Source organism: Pipistrellus kuhlii, unplaced genomic scaffold (assembly GCF_014108245.1).
Source record: "Pipistrellus kuhlii isolate mPipKuh1 unplaced genomic scaffold, mPipKuh1.p scaffold_m20_p_65, whole genome shotgun sequence".
In the NCBI taxonomy this organism is placed as follows: domain Eukaryota; kingdom Metazoa; phylum Chordata; class Mammalia; order Chiroptera; family Vespertilionidae; genus Pipistrellus; species Pipistrellus kuhlii.
Window position 1 is genome coordinate 173,156 of NW_023425568.1, and position 19,046 is coordinate 192,201.

The 19,046-nt window shown below is 43.7% G+C and overlaps 1 protein-coding gene across 3 annotated transcripts in view; it reads left to right on the forward strand.

Moving 5' to 3' along the window:
• Window positions 1-19,046, forward strand: part of VRK1 (VRK serine/threonine kinase 1) — a 55,268-nt gene that overhangs the window by 15,736 nt on the left and 20,486 nt on the right. Inside the window, exons 2-6 of one of the 3 annotated variants that reach the window (XM_045575105.1) lie at window positions 315-428; window positions 5,736-5,900; window positions 12,262-12,317; window positions 17,277-17,346; window positions 18,329-18,416. In XM_045575105.1, the coding sequence (XP_045431061.1) occupies window positions 401-428; window positions 5,736-5,900; window positions 12,262-12,317; window positions 17,277-17,346; window positions 18,329-18,416 (407 nt within the window). In that variant the 5' untranslated portion in view covers window positions 315-400. The remainder of the gene's footprint in view (window positions 1-314; window positions 429-5,735; window positions 5,901-12,261; window positions 12,318-17,276; window positions 17,347-18,328; window positions 18,417-19,046) is intronic. The other 2 variants (XM_036420281.2, XM_045575106.1) reach the window with 2 other exon arrangements.

Sequence of the window (19,046 nt, forward strand, 5' to 3'; positions counted from 1 at the left end):
CAACTTCTCTGTTGGGTTGGCCATCATAATAGTGGCTTTTCTTTGCTCCAAGTGGGCAAAAATTACACGGAAAATTTTAATTTGCTTGAGGTTTGTGCTCTCTGATGTATTGTTTAATAGAAATCTTATAGCAAGTCGTTGGTTCATTATGAGAAGCCTATAATGTACTAATGCAGTTGTTTAATTCAAGTTAATATTTTAAACTCTTCAGAGAATTCACTGACTTACTGAAGCAAATGCTATGGTTATGTTATATGTTATGGTTTTTGAGCAGGAACTTCTGGTTTCAAATAATTCTACTTTTTTCTTTTCAGAAATCACCTGAAAGGAACAAGTAGATTGAGAAACACAGAGTTCCTGTCCTCCAAACAAGGAGACTTCTGGGACCCTGAGCCCGGACATGAGAGGGGCTGCCAAGCCCAGTGGAGGTCAGACGGGCAGGGGAGGGGCTGCAGAGGGACTGGGTCTGACACAGATCTCGGCTAAGCGGCAGAGCAGCCTTCTCCAAAGGCACTGCGCCCCCTGCCCGCCGCCAGTGGCTGCAGGAGGGGAGTGAGTGGTGTCGGCAGGAAAGGGCTAGAGGACTCGTCATGGTGCGATGAGATGTTCTGAGTCCTGATCCCAGGGTTTGTTGCTCGGCTGTACTACATACATGTGTACAATTCACCCGTCTTGTGCATGTGTTTAGTTTATTGCTTCCCAACTGCAAATTCACCTTTCTTTGCTCTGTTTGTGATTCTTGAATTAGATACTGTGAACATTTTTTCCTTTTCATTACGTGTCATGTTGTCCCAAAGTTTCCTTATGGTATCCTCGTTATTTGCAAGTGTTTTTTTCTTTTTTTTCCTGCCGGAATTTTTTCCCCCTTGTCTTTTAAATTACTGATTCGAAACTCTGCTTCATCCAGTTTATTTTTAATTCCTTCCAATATATTCTTGACCAGAGGCCTGATGCATGAAATTCGTGCAAGAGCAGGCCTTCCTTTCCCCGGCTGCTGGCACCGGACTCCCTCTGGCACCGGGACCTGGGCTGCCCTCTGGCCGCTGGCAGGCATTCAGGACCCACGCTTCCCTCACAGCCCTGCTTCATCTGGAAGGAAGGTTGTCTGGTCTAATTAGCTTTTATTATTATAGATGTTAGGTATACTGCTCTTCAATATTCTTATTCATGGTTTTTGTTTTCTTGTTCATGCTGTTTTGTTCCTACGTTTCTTATAATTCTTAGTTCCAAACCATGACTTTGAACTCACTATCTGATAAATTGCTTGCCTCCATTTCATTTAGCTCTTTTTCTGGAGATTCCTCTGGTGTTTCATTTGGGGCCTGTTTCATTGCTTCCCTGTTTTGGGTGTCTCTTTGTTTGCTTCTGTTATTAGATAGCTCTGCTGTGATCCCTGCTGTTCGTTTGTGGCCTTACGTAGCAGGTGTCCTGTGGGACCCAGAGCTGGATGCTTAGGAATGTCCCTTGTGTGTGGGTAATTGGGTCTTGATTGCTGTTGGCCTGTTCGTGTTTCGGATTGACCCTCAGGGTGGCTGACTGTGAGGCTCAACTCTGACCATGTCACATACATTGTACAGGTGCTGACAGAACAAAACAAAACCCCAATACCACCACCACCAACAAAAAGAATAAGGAAAAGAAAGAAAGGATAATAAAAGACAAAAGAATAAAAGAAGAAAAAGTATGAAAGGAAAGAATAACAAAGATTAGGAAAAGAAAACTAGGAAAAAAGTGTAAAAACAAAAAAGAAAGGAAATAAAATTAGAAAGGAAAGAGAAATATGAAATATTAAGGAAAAAAGAAGGAAAAAAAGCAATGCAAAAAAGAATAACAAAAAGAAAATAGTGAAAAACGAAAAGAAAAGAAAAGTGAAGCTTGCCGAGTCCTGCTCTTGCTGTGGAGAGCTGCCATTTGGCGTAAAGGTTCCTGGCCGCCGGCTCCCTGCGCGGCTGCCCCTGCCCAGCTCGGCTGCCCGGGAAGGCCTCACTGACGCCCTCCCATTCCTGTGCAGTGGGCCGCACTGGCAGGGAGGGTCTCACCGAGGCAGCACGCTGGTTTCAAATGCTCAGTAATAAGTATATTTTTCTCCTTTTCTGTGTGCAGAGGTGCGGGTAATTTGGGACCTACATTGAACCACTTCATACGAACTTTGTCCTTCGTTTACTTGCATTGGTTTCAGGTCTCGAACACTGTGGGTCTCTGGATAATCGGGAATAAGGTGGATTTCTACTTTATATCTAATGCCACTGTAAGTGTAGACAGATCAGAATTTTACTAGCAAAATTTGAAGCCATAAGACAACTGAAAGAAAACATGGGAGATGCTTGAAAAAAGTAATTTGACTGGGTGAGGTCTAAGGATGATGTATAATCCCAAAACTCAAAATTTGCAGTATCAAAGACAAAGAATTTGGGAAGACTATTCGCAATACAAAGGGCTAATTTTTAAAATATAATGTATAAGAAGTGATTCTAAATTAAAAAGCAAAATGCTGCCCGCAGTTCTCAGGAAATGAATGACAGCTTTTACTTGGGGGGCGGGAGGGTATCTTTTCTTTCTTCCCTTTTTTGGTTTGTGTGACTCTATAAGCTTTTGGAATATGAAAAAATTTCTAGTTTTGATTTCCTTGGCGATTGTTAACTATAAGGACAGTATTTTTTTAATGTTATAACCACAAACTACCAATACAGAAAACCTTACCAAACAAATACAGGCTTAATGAATTATAAGGCACTTTTATCATTACCACCCACATCAAGAAATAGAACTTCACCAGCTATGTTCCTCATCCTACTCACAACTTCCTTATGATTTTCCAATGTAGCTTCTATCTTTTATGGCAGTCATTTCCTTTCCTTTATTGTCTTGTCACTCAAATGTGCATAGATTTGCCTGATTTAATTTTGTTCTGCATGTTATTTTTAAGCCTTTTAAAATGTAGTTTTTCTTTTTCCCCCCCCCTTGCATCTCTTCTTTTTTTCCTTTAGTGAAGAAATGGGATTCTGTGTATTGTAAGATTTCCACAGTTAGGGTTGTGCAGATTGCTTTTCTGTCTTACAGTTTATCATTTTCTCTTCAGAGCTTGTGAATTGATAGGCTTGATCAGATCCAGGACTTATTTATTTTTTAATTATCTTTTGGCAAGATTGCTTCATGGGTAGTGGTGTGTTCTTTTATCAGAAGCATATAATGCCTGGTTACCTGTTATATTTTGATGCTTATAGCTGTCAAGGCTCAATGTGTAGATCCATTAATTCATTAAGAGGAAGGAATGGTGTTAACTTAAACCATTCTTAGTCATTTATTAGCTGAAATTTTTCTGTAAGAAGAAATTTCTCATCTTCTATGGGTTACCCGCTGGTGCAATTTATATTTACCACTTTTCAAAATCGAGTGGTTTCCTATTATTCTTCAGAGGTGACTGCTTAGAGTTTCTTACTGTTATAAACTCCCGGGTTGACCTATTTTATATGTCTCCAGCCATTGTGGTGGTATCTTTATTGACGCAGATTGGCCCATCTTTGGTCAGTGGGAACATCTTTCAAGTTGACGCCTTAGACTAGGGGTGTCGAACTCAATCAGAGAAGGGGCCAAAATCTAAAATCCAGCCTAAATCGTGGGCCGAATGGTTTACTGAACAGTCATAAACTGTCATTGTGATGGAAACGCAGCAGAGTGCAGTGATGACAGCGCGGTGCGGGCCACATTGCAAGGCCTGGCGGAACGGATTTGGCCCGCGGGTCTTGTGTTTGACACATGTGCCTTAGACGTATTTGACATAATGCTAGTAGTTTTGTTTTTTTAAAAATATATTTTATTGATTTTTGTACAGAGAGGAAGGGAGAGAGATAGAGAGTTAGAAACATCAATGAGAGAGAGTCATCGATCAGCTGCCTCTTGCACACCCCCTACTGGGGATATGCCCGCAACCAAGGTACATGCCCTTGACCGGAATCGAACCCAGGGCCCTTCAGTCCCCAAGCCTGCGCTCTATCCGTTGAGCCAAACCGGTCCCAGCTAATGCTAGTAGTTTTTGATAGTTTCCTTGACATCTAGAAACTACAGGTGTTCCAAGTCTATCTGTGTATTTATCTCCAGACCTGAGGCAGTCCTTTCTTCAGCCTGCTTTCTTTTCATAATAATTGGTACGAGTATTTCAAGAATACAATTTATGTATCAGGCATGTGCTCATTGCTACTGGGTTTGTTTTCAAACTTTTTGTGTGAATGGGGTTAGGAAATTCAAAGGTGTGTGTGTGTGTGTGGTTTTTGTAAAAGATAAGATAACTTCTGAATTAAGAATATTTCCAAATACATAGCATTTTAACCTTTTTTGTCTTTCATCTGTATTCTTTCTTCCATTTTTGAATCTTGATTTTTAAGGATCCAAGGGTATGGTAGAATTCAAATATCACATAATTACTCATTTGCATTATTCCACATTTGTGCATACAATAGCCTTAGTTAACAAAAGCAAGTATCACCACAATATGATTACTGGATAATTACTTTTTTGCATATGTTCTCTTGATTTTTCATAGTTGTGCTATATCTGAATTGTCAGAACATATAGCCATTATGTGTTCTATTCTTTCCCTTATTGCCTTTGTTTGTTCTACAAGTAAATATCTGTTTACTGCTCACTTCAGTTCTTACATTAGTCACTTTGGATATGTGATGCTTGTTCTCTAGTAGGCTCTGATTCCCTTTTTCCATTTTGATAACACTTTGAAGTCTTTATAGTTGAAATTTAACTGAGTATAAAATCTTTGGCTTATGTCTTCTATCTTCAAGTCTTAAATACATTACTTTTCCCCCCCGCCATAAAGTGTTGCTGTCAGTGATGACAATCTGATTTTATTTTCCATATAAAATATCATTTTTTTTGGCCTGGGTGCTCAGAATATTTTCTTTCACTGTTAAGTTTAGTAGTTTTATTAAGTGTGTCTTAGTGTTGGTTATTCTGGGTTGAATTTCGTTAAGCGTGTGGTGGGCCCTTTCAGTGATCTTTATTTTTTGAGTACAGAAAACGGTTCCCTTTCCCTTGTGTTTTCAGTCTCCGCACTGTGCTCTGATCGCATTGGGATTGACCTTTATGAACTTCCTGCATTATGGTAGAGTGTGCATACTAATTGGATGCATCTTTCCCCTTAGCTTCATAGAGCATTTTTCTGTGTGTTTAATAGCGTTTTTAGTTATATATATTAGATCATTAGAACTTTAAATATTTTCTTGAAAGTAATTGAATAGATCTTTTTTTTTTTTCCTTCTTCTTCTTTTTCTTTTTGGTTAATACTCACCTGAGGATATTTCCCCTTTGATTCTTAGGGAGAGGGAAAGACAGAGGAAAATATTGATGTGAGAGAATTGCATCAATTGGTTAGTTGCCTTCTGCATGAGCTTTGTCCAGGGTCAGGGCTGGGAAAGAGGCTACAACCAAGGTATGTGCCCTTGACTGGAATTGAACCCTGGAAACTGGTCCGCAGTCTGATGCTTTAACCACTGAGCCAAACCGGCCAAACCACTGCTTTGCTCTATTTCATTTTATTCATTGTTTTCTCTCCAAAATTAAGAGATAATCCAAGAGGATTATAAATTAGGACAGATGTTCTTAAAGTTTTGGAGTTAATAAGAATTTGAATAGTACCTGTCATTCACAGAAGCTTTCCTTTGTGGGGAATGTTTAGGAAACTTCTGGGATTATAATATTAACTGTTGCTTTGTTTTATATTTTAGTGAAAATGCCTCGTGTAAAAGCAGCTCAAGCTGGAAGACAGGGCCCCGCTAAGAGACGTCTTGCAGAACAATTTGCAGCTGGGGAGGTAATCACCGACTTGGCAAAAAAGGAGTGGAAACTAGGATTGCCCATTGGCCAAGGTGGCTTTGGTTGTATCTATCTTGGTAGGTGGATGACTACTTCTAATGAACCGTCAAGCCAAAGATTTATGTGCTCTCATATCAAAATAGATTCTCAGTTATGAGCTATCACAGGAAGTTTTTAATAATACAGTCTACTTAATACATGCCTAGGCAAAAACGCGTCTCTGGCCGGAGTGGGAGAGAAGATGGTTGACTTAGTCACAATAGAAAGAGTATGAAGTGTCTATAATATTGTCATTAGTGAGCACCGTGGCTTTGGATTTTTAAGGATTCCGCATAATCTTAACTTTTTTTAAGATGCAAAGAAATTGATGTACATTTTTTCTCCTACCTCCACCCAATTAGGATTTACTCCCTCTGTTTTGGTTTAGTTTGGCAATTTTCAGATCTTAACAGTTGTACGTTTTTATTTCCTTCCTATACAACCCTACTAAGTTATAACTGTGGAATTAGGAGAATGATCTAGAAATTCATATTAGCATATTTACCTTGAAATTTGGGGGGACCTCCTGCGGAACCCTGAGAGTCTGTAGGTTAACTAAATTGTTGATTTAAAAAATATTTATCTTACCTGACTCCTTCTCAAGTTGTCTGCTTCACCAAGACTATTACAGTGATACTCACACTTCATGCTTGCTTTTGATACTTCTAACGTTTCTGTGTTCTTACTCCACCTCTAATCTCGATTGAGCTAGTCCATCATTTAATTATTCAATTTCTGCCTGGAGGTTTATAAAATGTTGCTTTTAGTAGTGGAACCCTGTTTCTCTTTGAAGGCGTATCTTTCTCAGAATACTAATGCTGTAGTTAGATTAGCATCACGTGGAAACCTGTTTGAACTGCCGTTCTCAGGTCCGACCCAGACCTGCCAGTCAGTAACTAGCGGGCCCATGCGCACTGAGGCCGAGAGCCCCTGACAGATAAGAGAGCAGCTGCGTCTCCTCCAGGACCCCCGGCAGCAGTGGGCCAGCCGCTCTGGGGGATGGTCAGGAAACAGCTAAAAATCACTGCTTTGCTGTTTCATAAACAGGATTCCTGTAGGTCAGAGGGAAATAGGTGTTGATTGTTTAGTTTTGTTCAGAGCCAAACCCATCCCAGTGAACCAGGCTATCTCTGACTTAAGGTGAAAATCTTTGCAAACCCTGGAAGACTAGAGGCTTTTTCAGTCAGGCCCATATTGTTTGTCCTTGTCACTTAGAGATGGTAGATTATTAGTCTGTCTCGCGACAGAATGTGTGGGTTAGGCCATCCCACAGTAGGAACGGGAGCTTGTCTTTAACAAGCTGGTTCTTAATTTTGCATTAGTTACTTTGCTTTAGTAACCTTCGGCAAACATGGAACTTACTTTTGCATGTGTGCTAGCTATGTTGTTCGTATTTGTATTTATCATCGGAAAGTGCCATTTAGTAGTCGTTTTCATATTTGATGGTGTGAAAGATTTCTGTGACAGCTTCACTGCTGTAAGGCTGGGTTGATCTCTCTGGAGAGGGTTTGCTTAATCTGCTCCAGCTTCTCCACATGACTGCCCGACCGAGGACCCTCAGCACTTTCTGCCCAGGAGTTAACAAGTTGCCTTCGAATTTTCTTTGGGTGTTTTTCGCAGGCCTCGGTACTGTTTATCTTTTACCCAGAGAAATCGCTTCCATCGTCTTCATGACAACGCACCTTCCCCTCTGGTCTTCCTCCTCCCTCTCGACATGGTTAGTCATCCTCCAGCTTTCCTTCTTTGGCTCACCTTTTTCTAATTTATTTTTTATTTTTATTTATTTATTTATTTTTTTATGGATTTCAGAGACGAAGGGAGAGGGAGAGAGAAACATCAATGATGAGAGAAAATCATCGATTGGCTGCCTCCTGCACACTCTACTGGTGATAGAGCCCGCAATCCAGGCATGTGCCTTTGTCTGGAATTGAACCCGGGACCCTTCAGTCTGCAAGCCAAATCTATCCACTGAGCCAAAGCGGCTAGGGCTGTGGCCCACCTTTCCTCTGCATATTCTCTCTGAGGGATCTCCTCCAGCCTCGCGGCTTCTCTCACTGACTCTTTACTGTTGATTACCAAACCACAGTCTGATCTTGCCAGTCCTCTTCTCGAAAGCTTTGCTCGGTAGCCTAGGACTTGACCTCGACAGTGCAGGCCCATGGCCAGTGGCCTGCACAGGGATCTCTACCTGATGTCCCACAGGAGAGGGTTATCTGCATGGATTCACCCCTCCAGGCAGACATTCTCCAGTGCTCCTGCGCTAATACCCCTCGTGCCTCCTCCAGTTCTGTGCTTCACCTGAGCGCCTCCCCAGGTCCTTCATTTCTCCCTCCCTTTGCTGTCACTGCCTTATTAGGGGAGGTCATTTTCTTGTCTCGTCTGGGTTCTCACTGTGGCAATGAATCCTCTGCTCAGTCTTGTCCCTTTGCATCTCCTGTTCACATTGGGGCTTAAGTGACCCAGACTGCCAATCAGATCACATGACCTTCATTTAGATGTGCTTTAATGTCTCCCTGTGCCCTCAGGACAGAGTGACAAAGTTTGGGAATGTCATACAGACCCTTCCTGCAGTCTGGTCCACAGTAACTGTCTTCATCCCTCTATCCTCACAGGCTGTGCTTCAGCTGTGACGTTGCCTTTGCCTCTTGGTTTTTGTATGTGATGCTGCTTTTGTGTCGATTTGCCAAAGCTGAGGTTAGGGTAGGCGCTGTCTTTTTATGGTCCCTGTGTCCTGTGTCCATCCTTTCACAGTACATCCCGTGCTGTGTTGAAATTACTATTCCTCCTTTCAGAATAAACATAGGCTTTTTGTTGTTTTGTTTTGTTAATCCTCACCAGAGGATATTTTTTGCATTGATATTTATTTATTTATTTATTTATTTATTTATTTATTTATTTTTAGAGAGAGTGGGGGTGGGGGGACAGATATCATTGTGAGAGAGACACAAGAATTGGTTGTCTTCTGAACACACCTTATCAGGGCTGGGGATCAAACCTGCAACCCAGGTACATGCCCTTGACCTAGGAATTACACCCACAATTCTTTTGTGCGTGAGATGGTGCTCTAACCCTGAACACACTAGCCAGGGTTAAACGTGTGCTTTTTAAAATTTATTTTTTATTTTTAAATTTTAAAAAAATATATATTTTATTGATTTTTTACAGAGAGGGAGAGAGATAGAGAGTTAGAAACATCGATGAGAACGAGTCATCAATCAGCTGCCTCTTGCACAGCCCCTACTGGGGATATGCCTGCAACCAAGGTACATGCCCTTGACCGGAATCGAACCTGGGACCCTTCAGTCCCCAAGCCGATGCTCTATCCATTGAGCCAAACTGGTCTCGGCTAAACGTGTGCTTTTGACGACGGGGCAGCTCTTATGGCGTTTTTAGTGCCTGGCATATTTTGCAGTACATATTGTTAGGATGAATTATTGAGCTTCTTTTCCTCTTTTTCTTCATCTGAATTGTACAGTATTATTAATATACTAGCCTCATTTTAATATTTTGTGTACTAACCGCTTTATTACTAATTCAGTATTTAAGTGACGCTCCTTGGCTATTCTTTCTACTCATCAGCAAGTTTATGACTTGGTGTTTCTTCTCTAGGCTGAAGTATTCTAGCTGCTTCCCGGCTGGCTGGGAGTTTTCTTGGTTTCATGTTGCCTGTCCCTCCTGTCTCTTCACCTGCTGATGTGAGAACGCCTTAGGCTCAGTCCTAGGATTTCTTCTTTCCGTTCCACACTCACTTCCTGGGGAGCTCCACCAGCTTATGGGCTTGGAGTGAATAGGTTGATGACTCTCATTTATTTTTAACTTGCATCACTCTTCTGAAACTAAGACTCGTACAGGGTGGAGCAAAGTAGGTTTACAATGATTATGTGAGACAGTTTATTCTTGTATTATCACTTATTAATTATTGTATTATTTTCCATGCAAGCATTGTAAACCTACTTTCACCCTACCCTGCATATCCACTGTCTATTTAACGTCTGAACTTGGATATTTAATAATCATCGCAAACTTTATAGACACCCCCCACACCGGCTTCTCCTGCGGTTCTCTCCATCTTAGGAAGTAGCAGCTTCCTCTTTCCAGTTGCTCAGGCCAAAAGCCAGGCGTCATCCTTTCCTCCTTTCTTCCCCTTGACCTCCATACCTAAATCCTGTTGGCTCTTCTTTGAAAATATGTCCACAATCTGACCACTTCTCACCACCTTGTCTGCTGCTGCTCTGGTTCGGGCACCGCCATCCCTCCCCCGGAGTACTGAGCTCCTGGCCCTCTCCTCTCCCTTCTCCACAGCATCCTGCGGAATTCTCTACAGGCAGGGTCTGACCTTGCCCGTCCTCTTCTCCAAACCCCCAGTGGCTTTCGTTCACAGAGGGACAGCTTTATGGCACCAGTCAAGCTCCTGTGTGGTTCCTGCTGCTTTCCCCTCACTCTTCTGCGGCCACTTTGGCCTCTCTGCCTTCCTCTGACACGTCAGGGGCTCCCACATCGGGGCCAGGTGCTGGTTGGCCTGGAATGGTTTCACCCAGACATTCCATGGCTCATTCCCTTACTGTGCTCAGAACACTGCTCCAGTGACACCCTGTTAGTGAGGTTTCTCTTATTTTGCAGCACTGCCTGCCATCCTTTCCTGCTTAATTTTTCTCTATAGCACTTATCACCATCAAATATAATCCTATGTAATAAAAGGCTAATATGCAAATCAATCCAATGGCGGACAATCGATTGTTGTGACATGCACTGACCACCAGGGGGCAGACACTCAGTGCAGGAGCTGCCCTCTGCTTATCATTGCGCTCCCACAGGGGGAGCGCTGCTAAGTCAGAAGTTGGGCTCAGGGCACAGCAGCGGTGGCGGAAGCCTCTCTTGCTTCCGTTGCAGCAGTAAGGATGTCCGACTGTCAGCCTAGGCTAGGGGTGTCGAACTCAATCAGAGAAGGGGCCAAAATCTAAAATCCAGCCTAAATCGCGGGCCGAATGGTTTACTGAACAGTCATAAACTGTCATTGTGATGGAAACGCAGCGGAGTGCAGTGATGACAGCGCGGTGCGGGCCACATTGCAAGGCCTGGCGGGACGGATTTGGCCTGCGGGCCTTGTGTTTGACACATGTGGCCTAGGCCCACTCTGAGGGCTTCTGGATTGCAAGAGAGCACAGTCTGGACCCCCCTCCCCCCGAGTGCATGAATTTTGTGCACTTGGCCTCTAGTCTGTATATATATTATAAAAGTCTAAGCAACCATTGCAACCTAACGGACGACCAAACAGGCTGTGTGGGGCGATTAGGCCCACAGGGGGGTCAGTGAGGGGTGACCAAACGACTGAGCAGCAGCTGCGTGGGGTGACCGGGCCTGTAGGGGGTGCATTTAGGGGCGACCAGGCCAGCAGAGGGGGCAGTGAAGGGTAACCAGGCTAGTGAGGCGGCGAACAGGCTGGCCGGGGGGGAGGGGGGGGGTGGTGGTGGCTTGTTAGGGGTGTCAGTTAGGGGTGACCAGGCCTGCAAGGGGGCCAGTAAAGGGGCAATCAGGCGAGCAGGGAGGTGAGCAGTTAGGAGCCAGTGGTATTAGATTATGAGAGGGTTGTCCGACTGCCGGTTTAGGCCTGATTCCCAGGATCAAACCTAAACCGGCAGTTGAATATTCCCTGAGGGGTCCCGGATTGGAGAGGGTGCAGGCTGGTCTGAGGCCCCCCCCCCCCCCCCCCCCCCGTCTCCTGCCATGCACGAATTTTGTGCACTGGGCCTTTAGTTTATATATACAGTATATTCATTTATTTTTGTTGTTTTGTGAAGCCTCACCGAGGATATTTTTTCCATTGACTTTTAGAGAGACAGTAGAGAAGGAGGGAAGTGGGGGGGGAAGAAACATTGATGTGAGAGAAATACATTGATTGGTTGCTTCCTACACACGCCTCAACCTGGGATGGGGATTGAACCTGCAACCGAGGTATGTGCCTTTGATCAGGAATTGAACGTCCGACCTACCCTTTGGTGCATAGGCCGACACACTAACCACTTGCTTTATTAAATGTAAGAAATTGCATCAGTTATTACCTTGGGAATTCTTAACATATGTTAGCATACCTAAGACCATGCATACTTTCAAATGAAAAGTTTAACTTAGAGTTTTTCATACTAAACAGATGATCATATTGAAGATACCAGCCATTATAAGATATATTCCAATTTCAGACATGTTAAAACATTAAAAAAATTAATCTTAAAGTTGATGATGTATACTATATTGGTATGCTGAAACACTGTGTATTTGGGAACTGAAATTCATTCTATCAAGGAATTATAATGCAGACCTAAGTGTTAATGAAGAGCAGTAGGCTATGTATCACAATGTGCTTCTTGTTCTGATGTTACATATGTCCCTTTTTTCAAACAGCTGACAAGAATTCTTCAAAATCGGTGGGCAGTGATGCACCCTATGTTGTAAAAGTGGTAAGAAAATGTTTTTCCTTTTTTGTTGATTTAGTGTAGGACTGTGTTTATTTTGCAAAACATCCTCTTTGATAACTAGAATTAATTAAACCATGAGGTATTACATTTTTAATAATAATAATAAATATTTAATGAGGCACAAAAGTAGTTTTACAGTTTTAAATAATTTGAATTCAGAAAGTCTGTCTCCTGTTTTGAAGTAGAGTGGCACTAGTATTTGGGAGTATTTGGGAGGAAATGAGTGAAAGCATAGAGGCATGCAGATGGAGACTGAAAATATTCCGCTATTCTTTTTATTTTAGCTATATTTACAGGAGACGATGCTCTTTTATACTTATGTTTTATAAGACTATACTCTCTTAATGAAATTTAATTGTATTTTATCTTGCATTTGCTTCTGAAGTACTTGGCCAGTTACTTCTGTGTATTTTCAGTTTTCTTTCCTTCCCCTTCTATTTTAGTAAATTAAACTAATTGTGATCATTTTGAATTTTCTTTTGGCTATGAGAACATTGAAAGCATTTTGTAACTAGAGGCCTGATGCACAAAATTCGTGCAAGGCTAGGCCTTCCTTCTCCAGGCTGCCTGCCGGCTTTGCCGCCCAGCCTCTGCCCCGCACCTGCCTTGGCCTGGTGCTGCCAATGTCTGCTGCCAACACCCCCCCCCCCCAACTCCCCCATTCCCCAGTTCTGTGGAGTCCCCTAATCAATTGCCCTGCAGAGGCCGGCCTGGGCCTCCCTATTTGGGGCAGTTGCGGCACCTGCTCCACCATCCCACTGCAGCTGATGACCACCTTGTCCTGTGTGTGCCCCCTGGTTGTTCGTCTATTTGCATATTAGGGTTTTATAATATATAGAGAGAGTAAACCTTCTGTCTGACAAGCACACTTGAGTAGCCAGGCCAATTTATATACTGGTGCATTAAAAAACATTTTAACTGCTCTTTATTTGTTATCAATATATTATGCTTTTATTTTTTCTTACCAACATTTGTAACTTCCTTCTCTCAGAGTTCTTTCAGACATTTTGGGGCATGTTTTTGTTACATAGAGGAGATAGCAGTACCTGGGACCCCTCAGTCCGCAGGCTGACGCTCTACCACTGAGCCAAACCGGTTTCGGCTGGAAATAGGTTTTTACCTACATGTGGAACTGCTGGTTCATAGGGAAGGTGCTGTTTAATGTGACATTAGGGTAAAAGCATACCAGCCCGTGGCTCTCAGCCCCACTTGTTCAGTGCCACCCGAGTCTCCGGATGCAGGGCCTGGTGGGGAACGCTCCGGAGGAGGCTCCTGTGCGGCCGGGTTGGGAACACTGGTAGGTCTGGCGCACAGAGCACCTAATTGTGGCCAGTGGAACCATGTGTGCGTGCTCATGCTTGTCTTTGTTTGGGGATCCTTTTTCTTAACCCTCACCCAAGGGCATGCTTGGAGGTAGGGAAGGAAAGAGAGAGGAAAGAGGGAAGGAAGGAAGTGGGGGGAGAGAGAGACAGACATCAGTTGTTTGCCTTCTGTATGAGCCCTGCCCGGGGATCGAAGCGGCCACCTTTTGGTGCACAGGACAGCGCTCACCCACGGAACCCTGAGGCGGGCGGGACCGCTCATCCAGCGGGGCTTCCCCCTCCCCGGGCACACTCGTCCTGAGAGTGATGCTGCCAACTGCATACCTGCCCCATGGAGAGCTCTAAACAGATAGCCCTCTCACTGTTTACGGTTAACTTTGGTGAAGTTAAGAAATACATGCTCAAGATAGATGTTTAGGTAAATGCTAAACCGATTTTTTCTTCCACCGAATGAGCGTGTCTGGTTCAGAGCCTTAATCCTGTTGACCTGTGGTAGTGGTCGGCAAACCATGTCTCGTGAGCCGCATGCGGCTCTTTGGCCCCTTGAGTGTGGCTCTTCCACAAAATACCACGTGCGGGTGCGCACACAGTGTGATTGAAACTTCGTGGCCCATGCACAGAAGTCGGTTTTTGATCTGGGTGAGTCTATTTGGAAGAAGTGGCGTTAGAACACTCAAGGGGCCAAAGAGCCTCATGTGGCTTGCGAGCCGAGGTTTGCTGACCACTGGCCTGTGGGAGCCGCCGAGGATCATGGTGCTGGGTCAGAGGTGGCAAACTTGTATTTCCACTGAAGATAAGGGAGGTACTCTCGTTTTAATTCCGGAAAGTAAATGGTAAAATTGGTAATAAGTTGGATAACCACGGGGAAAAATTCTCTCTTGTGATTTCTTGCTAACAGATCTAATAATTAGTTCTGTCAGTTACACTTCCCTAAGCGGGAGAGGACTGGTGGTGAGGTCAGGCTCTCGGGCCTTGGGGCCTAACAGTGCTTTATGTCCCGGTCACTTCCCAGGATGCACTGGTAGAAGCCTGCGTTTTGAAGTCCATGGGAAGAATTTGGCAGACTGATGTTTAAGTTCTCACTGATGTTATGAGGAATGACGTGAATTTCCAATTCATATATCAGGATTTTTTGGTAGAAAGGAGAAATTTCATGTAGCTTCATTTTTAAATGGCAGCCAGTTGCTTTTAGATAGTGCCATTGAAATATATCACATTTTAATTTTTTTTCTGTTGTCATCTTCATTTTGACACTTAAAAGTCTTAAAGAAACGTTTAGTGATATTCTAGTTAAAATGTCAGCCCTGATTTTTTCCCTAAATCTTGGCTATTACAGAGTTGGCAAAGTATTTTAGATTTGAAATATGTTAATAAAATTTTAGTTGGGAGTTAAGGTAGTTTCTTCAACAGCAACAGCAAGCTCTGGCGAGAGTGCAGTGCCAGGAAGTAGCTCCTTTGTTTTGTTTGGAATCTTGCTGGATTAGAAAAGTGAACTGAGCTCAGAGAGCCTTCGCCACAGTGAGGCTTTTATTATAATAGCCTGATCTTATAGGCTGATTCTTGTTATTATAAGTTTAATAAATTGTTGCCTGAAGGAAAGCCTGAAATTAAAGTTATGACACGGGTTGAAATTGAGTAAATTAGAGTTTTATACTGATGAATAATAAGCTGCGATTTGTCTTAGGAAAACCCCTTTCAAACCTGGATTATATTAATGAGCTATTGTAAAAGTTCGCCTTTGGAGAGGAACTTTACCAAAATTCTTCCCCTTGGATTTCCATTTCTTCGTTTCCTACCCTGAGTCTTCCCCCTGCTGAAGGCCCGTGCTCAGCCATGAGCTCTGACAGGCACGTGTCTGTCCAGCCTCCTTTGCTGCTAGGAAATGAGCGCCGGGTTCCGGTGACGCCTGAGGCACTGAGACCGGACGTCAGTGACTTGGCGTCCCCCCGGCAGGAGTTAGATGCAGCTTCTCAGCGGTGATGCTGTTCTCCCAGGCTGGCTGGGGAGGTAGCTGAGCGGGAGCACCCAGGCCAGGCATTTGCTGCTGAGTCTCAGTCTTAGCTAGTCCTGCCTGACTGCAGACTGGCTTAGTAGTTTTTCTGTAAGTACTTGAACTTGGATTCCTGTTGTTCTGAATGAGAGAAATCTGAGATTCTAGAACCGTGCGTCTAGAGTGGTTTTATTTATTATTTTTTTAAATCCTCACCTGAGGATATTTTTTTCTTCCATTGACTTCTAGAGAAAGTGGAAGGGAGGGAGGAGTGGGAGAGAAAGAGAGAGAAACATCAGCTGGTTACCTCCAGCACATGCCTCTACTGGGGCTGTGGAACCCGCAACCAAGGTACGTGCCCTTGACCGAGAATCAAACCAGAGATCCTTCAGTCTGAGGGCCAACACTAACCACTGAGGCAAACCAGCCAAGGCCAATTTTTATTTTATTTTTTAAATATCTTTGAGGATATGTTTTTATTGATTTTAGAGAGGAGGGGAGGGGAGGGGAGGACAGGAGAGAGAGAGGAGGGGGGGAGGGAGAGGTGGGGGGTGAGAGAGAGAAGAGAGAAATAGGAGAGGGAGGGAGGGACTGAGGGAAGGAGGGAGGGAGGGAGGGAGAGAGCGAGCGAGAGCGAGAGCGAGAGAGAGAGAGACAGAGAGAGAGTGAGAGTCACCAATGTGAGAGAGAAACATTGACCAGTTGCCTCCTGTATGTACCATCACCAGGAATCAAACTGCACCTGACCAGCATTTGAACTGTAAACCTCCTGGTGCATGGGAGGACGCTCCAGCCAGCTGAGCCACCGGCCGGCGCTCCTCCTGGCTTTGCATTGTCACGTGGGAAGTAAATTGTAGGGCCTTTAATTTGCTACGTGGAATCAGCGTCCGAAAGGAGAGGCTGCCGTTCAATGGCCAGGATATTCTTCACGGGAAGGCCGGCTTCTGTCTGTCCCGATAAACTACGTGTACTTGTCAGGAGAAACACAAAAGGAATGGGGTTGGTGCCACTAATTGGCTTAAGTGGGCTGTTGACATTTTATTGAATCTCAGAAATACGTTGTAGCCTCTTGGTGAAACAGTTAACATGGTTGGTTGCTCATCTTTCCTTAAAAGAAAGCTAAATAAAGTCAAAATAAATTGAAAGATTTTTCTTAAACTTTTGCAAAGACTGAGCCATATGTCTAATTTTGTATAATTTATCACTTAAAGCACATGTGTCAAACACAAGGCCCGCGGGCCAAATCCGTCCCATCAGGCCTTGCAATGTGGCCCGCACCGCGCTGTCATCACTGCACTCCGCTGCGTTTCCATCACAATGACAGTTTATGACTGTTCAGTAAACCATTCGGCCCGCGATTTAGGCTGGATTTTAGATTTTGGCTCCTTCTCTGATTGAGTTCGACACCCCTAACTTAAAGAATTGAAACTGGAGAGAAATAAAATATAGACTATTCTGAGAATATTTGAAACATTCCTAAAGAGTTTGAATTAGTCTTAAATATAGTTATAAACTTAATGTTTCAAAACTACATTGTCTGATAAGAAAGATCGAAAGTCTGCTTTGGAAATTTGCTGCAATGACAGTCATTGTGACACTGCTGGTGCTAACTGATGCCTGTGTTCCAAGGAGCCCAGCGACAACGGACCCCTTTTCACCGAATTGAAGTTCTACCAGCGAGCGGCCAAACCGGAGCAAAGTAAGAACCGGCGCCCGCGTGCGCACGCCCCGTGACCGCCACTCGGTTCGCTTGCTTACGCTAAGATTAGGACATTGCACCTCATATTAAGGTTCTTTGTTACTTTATAAGTATGTTCTATTTACACGAGGTTTGTGTGAAAGAATTCTGATCTCTTAATGAGTTTATTATAAGATTTTACCTGTATTGATATATAGACTAAAGTTAGTAATGAGGTATGTTAATAATTTAGAAAATGTTAAACATTGAGAAAAAACCCTAATCCATGAGTATGGCTCAAGGATCTCTGAATCTTTCTGGATACATATATTTATATATTTTTATATTTATTTATTTTTAATTCTGGAGAACGTGACCAGGGGTGGGGTTGGGATGTCATAACGGATGAACAGAGCAGAGGGTTGAGGTAAGGGGCAGGGCCTCTTCTAGCTACTCTAGACCCTTCCCTCTCTTCCTTCCTCTGCCTCCCTCCTTTCTCTTCTCCCCTCCCCTCTCAGCCCAACCCTCCGCTCCTCCTCAGACCCAGGCAGCCCCCGGTGGCCTGGAATAGGCCTGGCAATCTCAGGGAGGCCTCCCCTCTCTCCCAGAGCTTCCTTTTCTGGGTGTGGGCTCTGAGGATGACGCATTAAATTTGTAGGTTGGGATAAAAAAAGAAGTCTTTCTGTGGAAGCGAGTAAACATTTATATAATTAAGGATGCGAATTGCAACCACAGCTCTGAGGTTTGATGTTTTTTTTTAAGAATGTCTTCTGCAAATTTTTCATTGTAAAGACAATGTTTAGGGCAGGGTAACAAGATACTGTGGGTTAATAAAAATGTTTCAAATTACTTTTTATGTGTGGGTCATAAAAGACTGTTTCCTTTATGAATAAATAAAAGTGAAATTTTATTATGCATATAAGCACATTTTTTCTCATAATGATTTAAAAGGTTATTTATGTCTAACGGAATTGAAATCACAAGCATCTGTTTTGATTTTTAGTTCGGAAATGGATTCAGATCCACAAACTGAAGTACCTGGGTGTCCCTAAGTATTGGGGGTCTGGCCTACATGATAAAAATGGAAGAAGGTAAAATCACACGTGTTTTGCTTTCCTCTTCTATGTTTTGAGCATTCGCTGTGTAGTTGATTTAGCCAAGAATTACACTCTGAGCACTCAGTACCTGCTCGGCCTCCTCCGGGCTGCACGGAGGGAGTGTGCGTGACAGAGGCCAGCCCGGGGCTGCGCTGCCCCCTCCTCCCCTGCACATTGCCGTGCCCTGGGCGGGCACCGTTCGGCCGGGCCGTGCCCGGTGTGGGAGCAGCTGCCTGGAATCCAGATGACGAGCAGGAACAGAGCCAAATGTGCCTGGCATCTTTTTTTCTTTAAAAATAAACAAGCCAACAGAAACTTCCTGTCCTTTATGTAAAATGGATCCCTTTTAATTTGGTATTTCATGTTCGCCGTGTAAGCTGCCCGCAGAGAGGCTTGCTTTTTATGAGGTTTCAGTCTGGCTGGTGAGAACAACGGAATGAAACATGCATGAAACAGTGAGGCAGTTCAGTGCTAATTCTGTGATTCCGACTCTTACGGGTCTCGGGGGTTCGGAGAACGTGGAGAATGTTGCTGGATAGCAGAGCCGGAGAAAATGTTCGCAGTTTGATGCATAAACAATATTGTTAAATATTTGAGAGGCACTTGATGGAAGAAGGCTGGAAG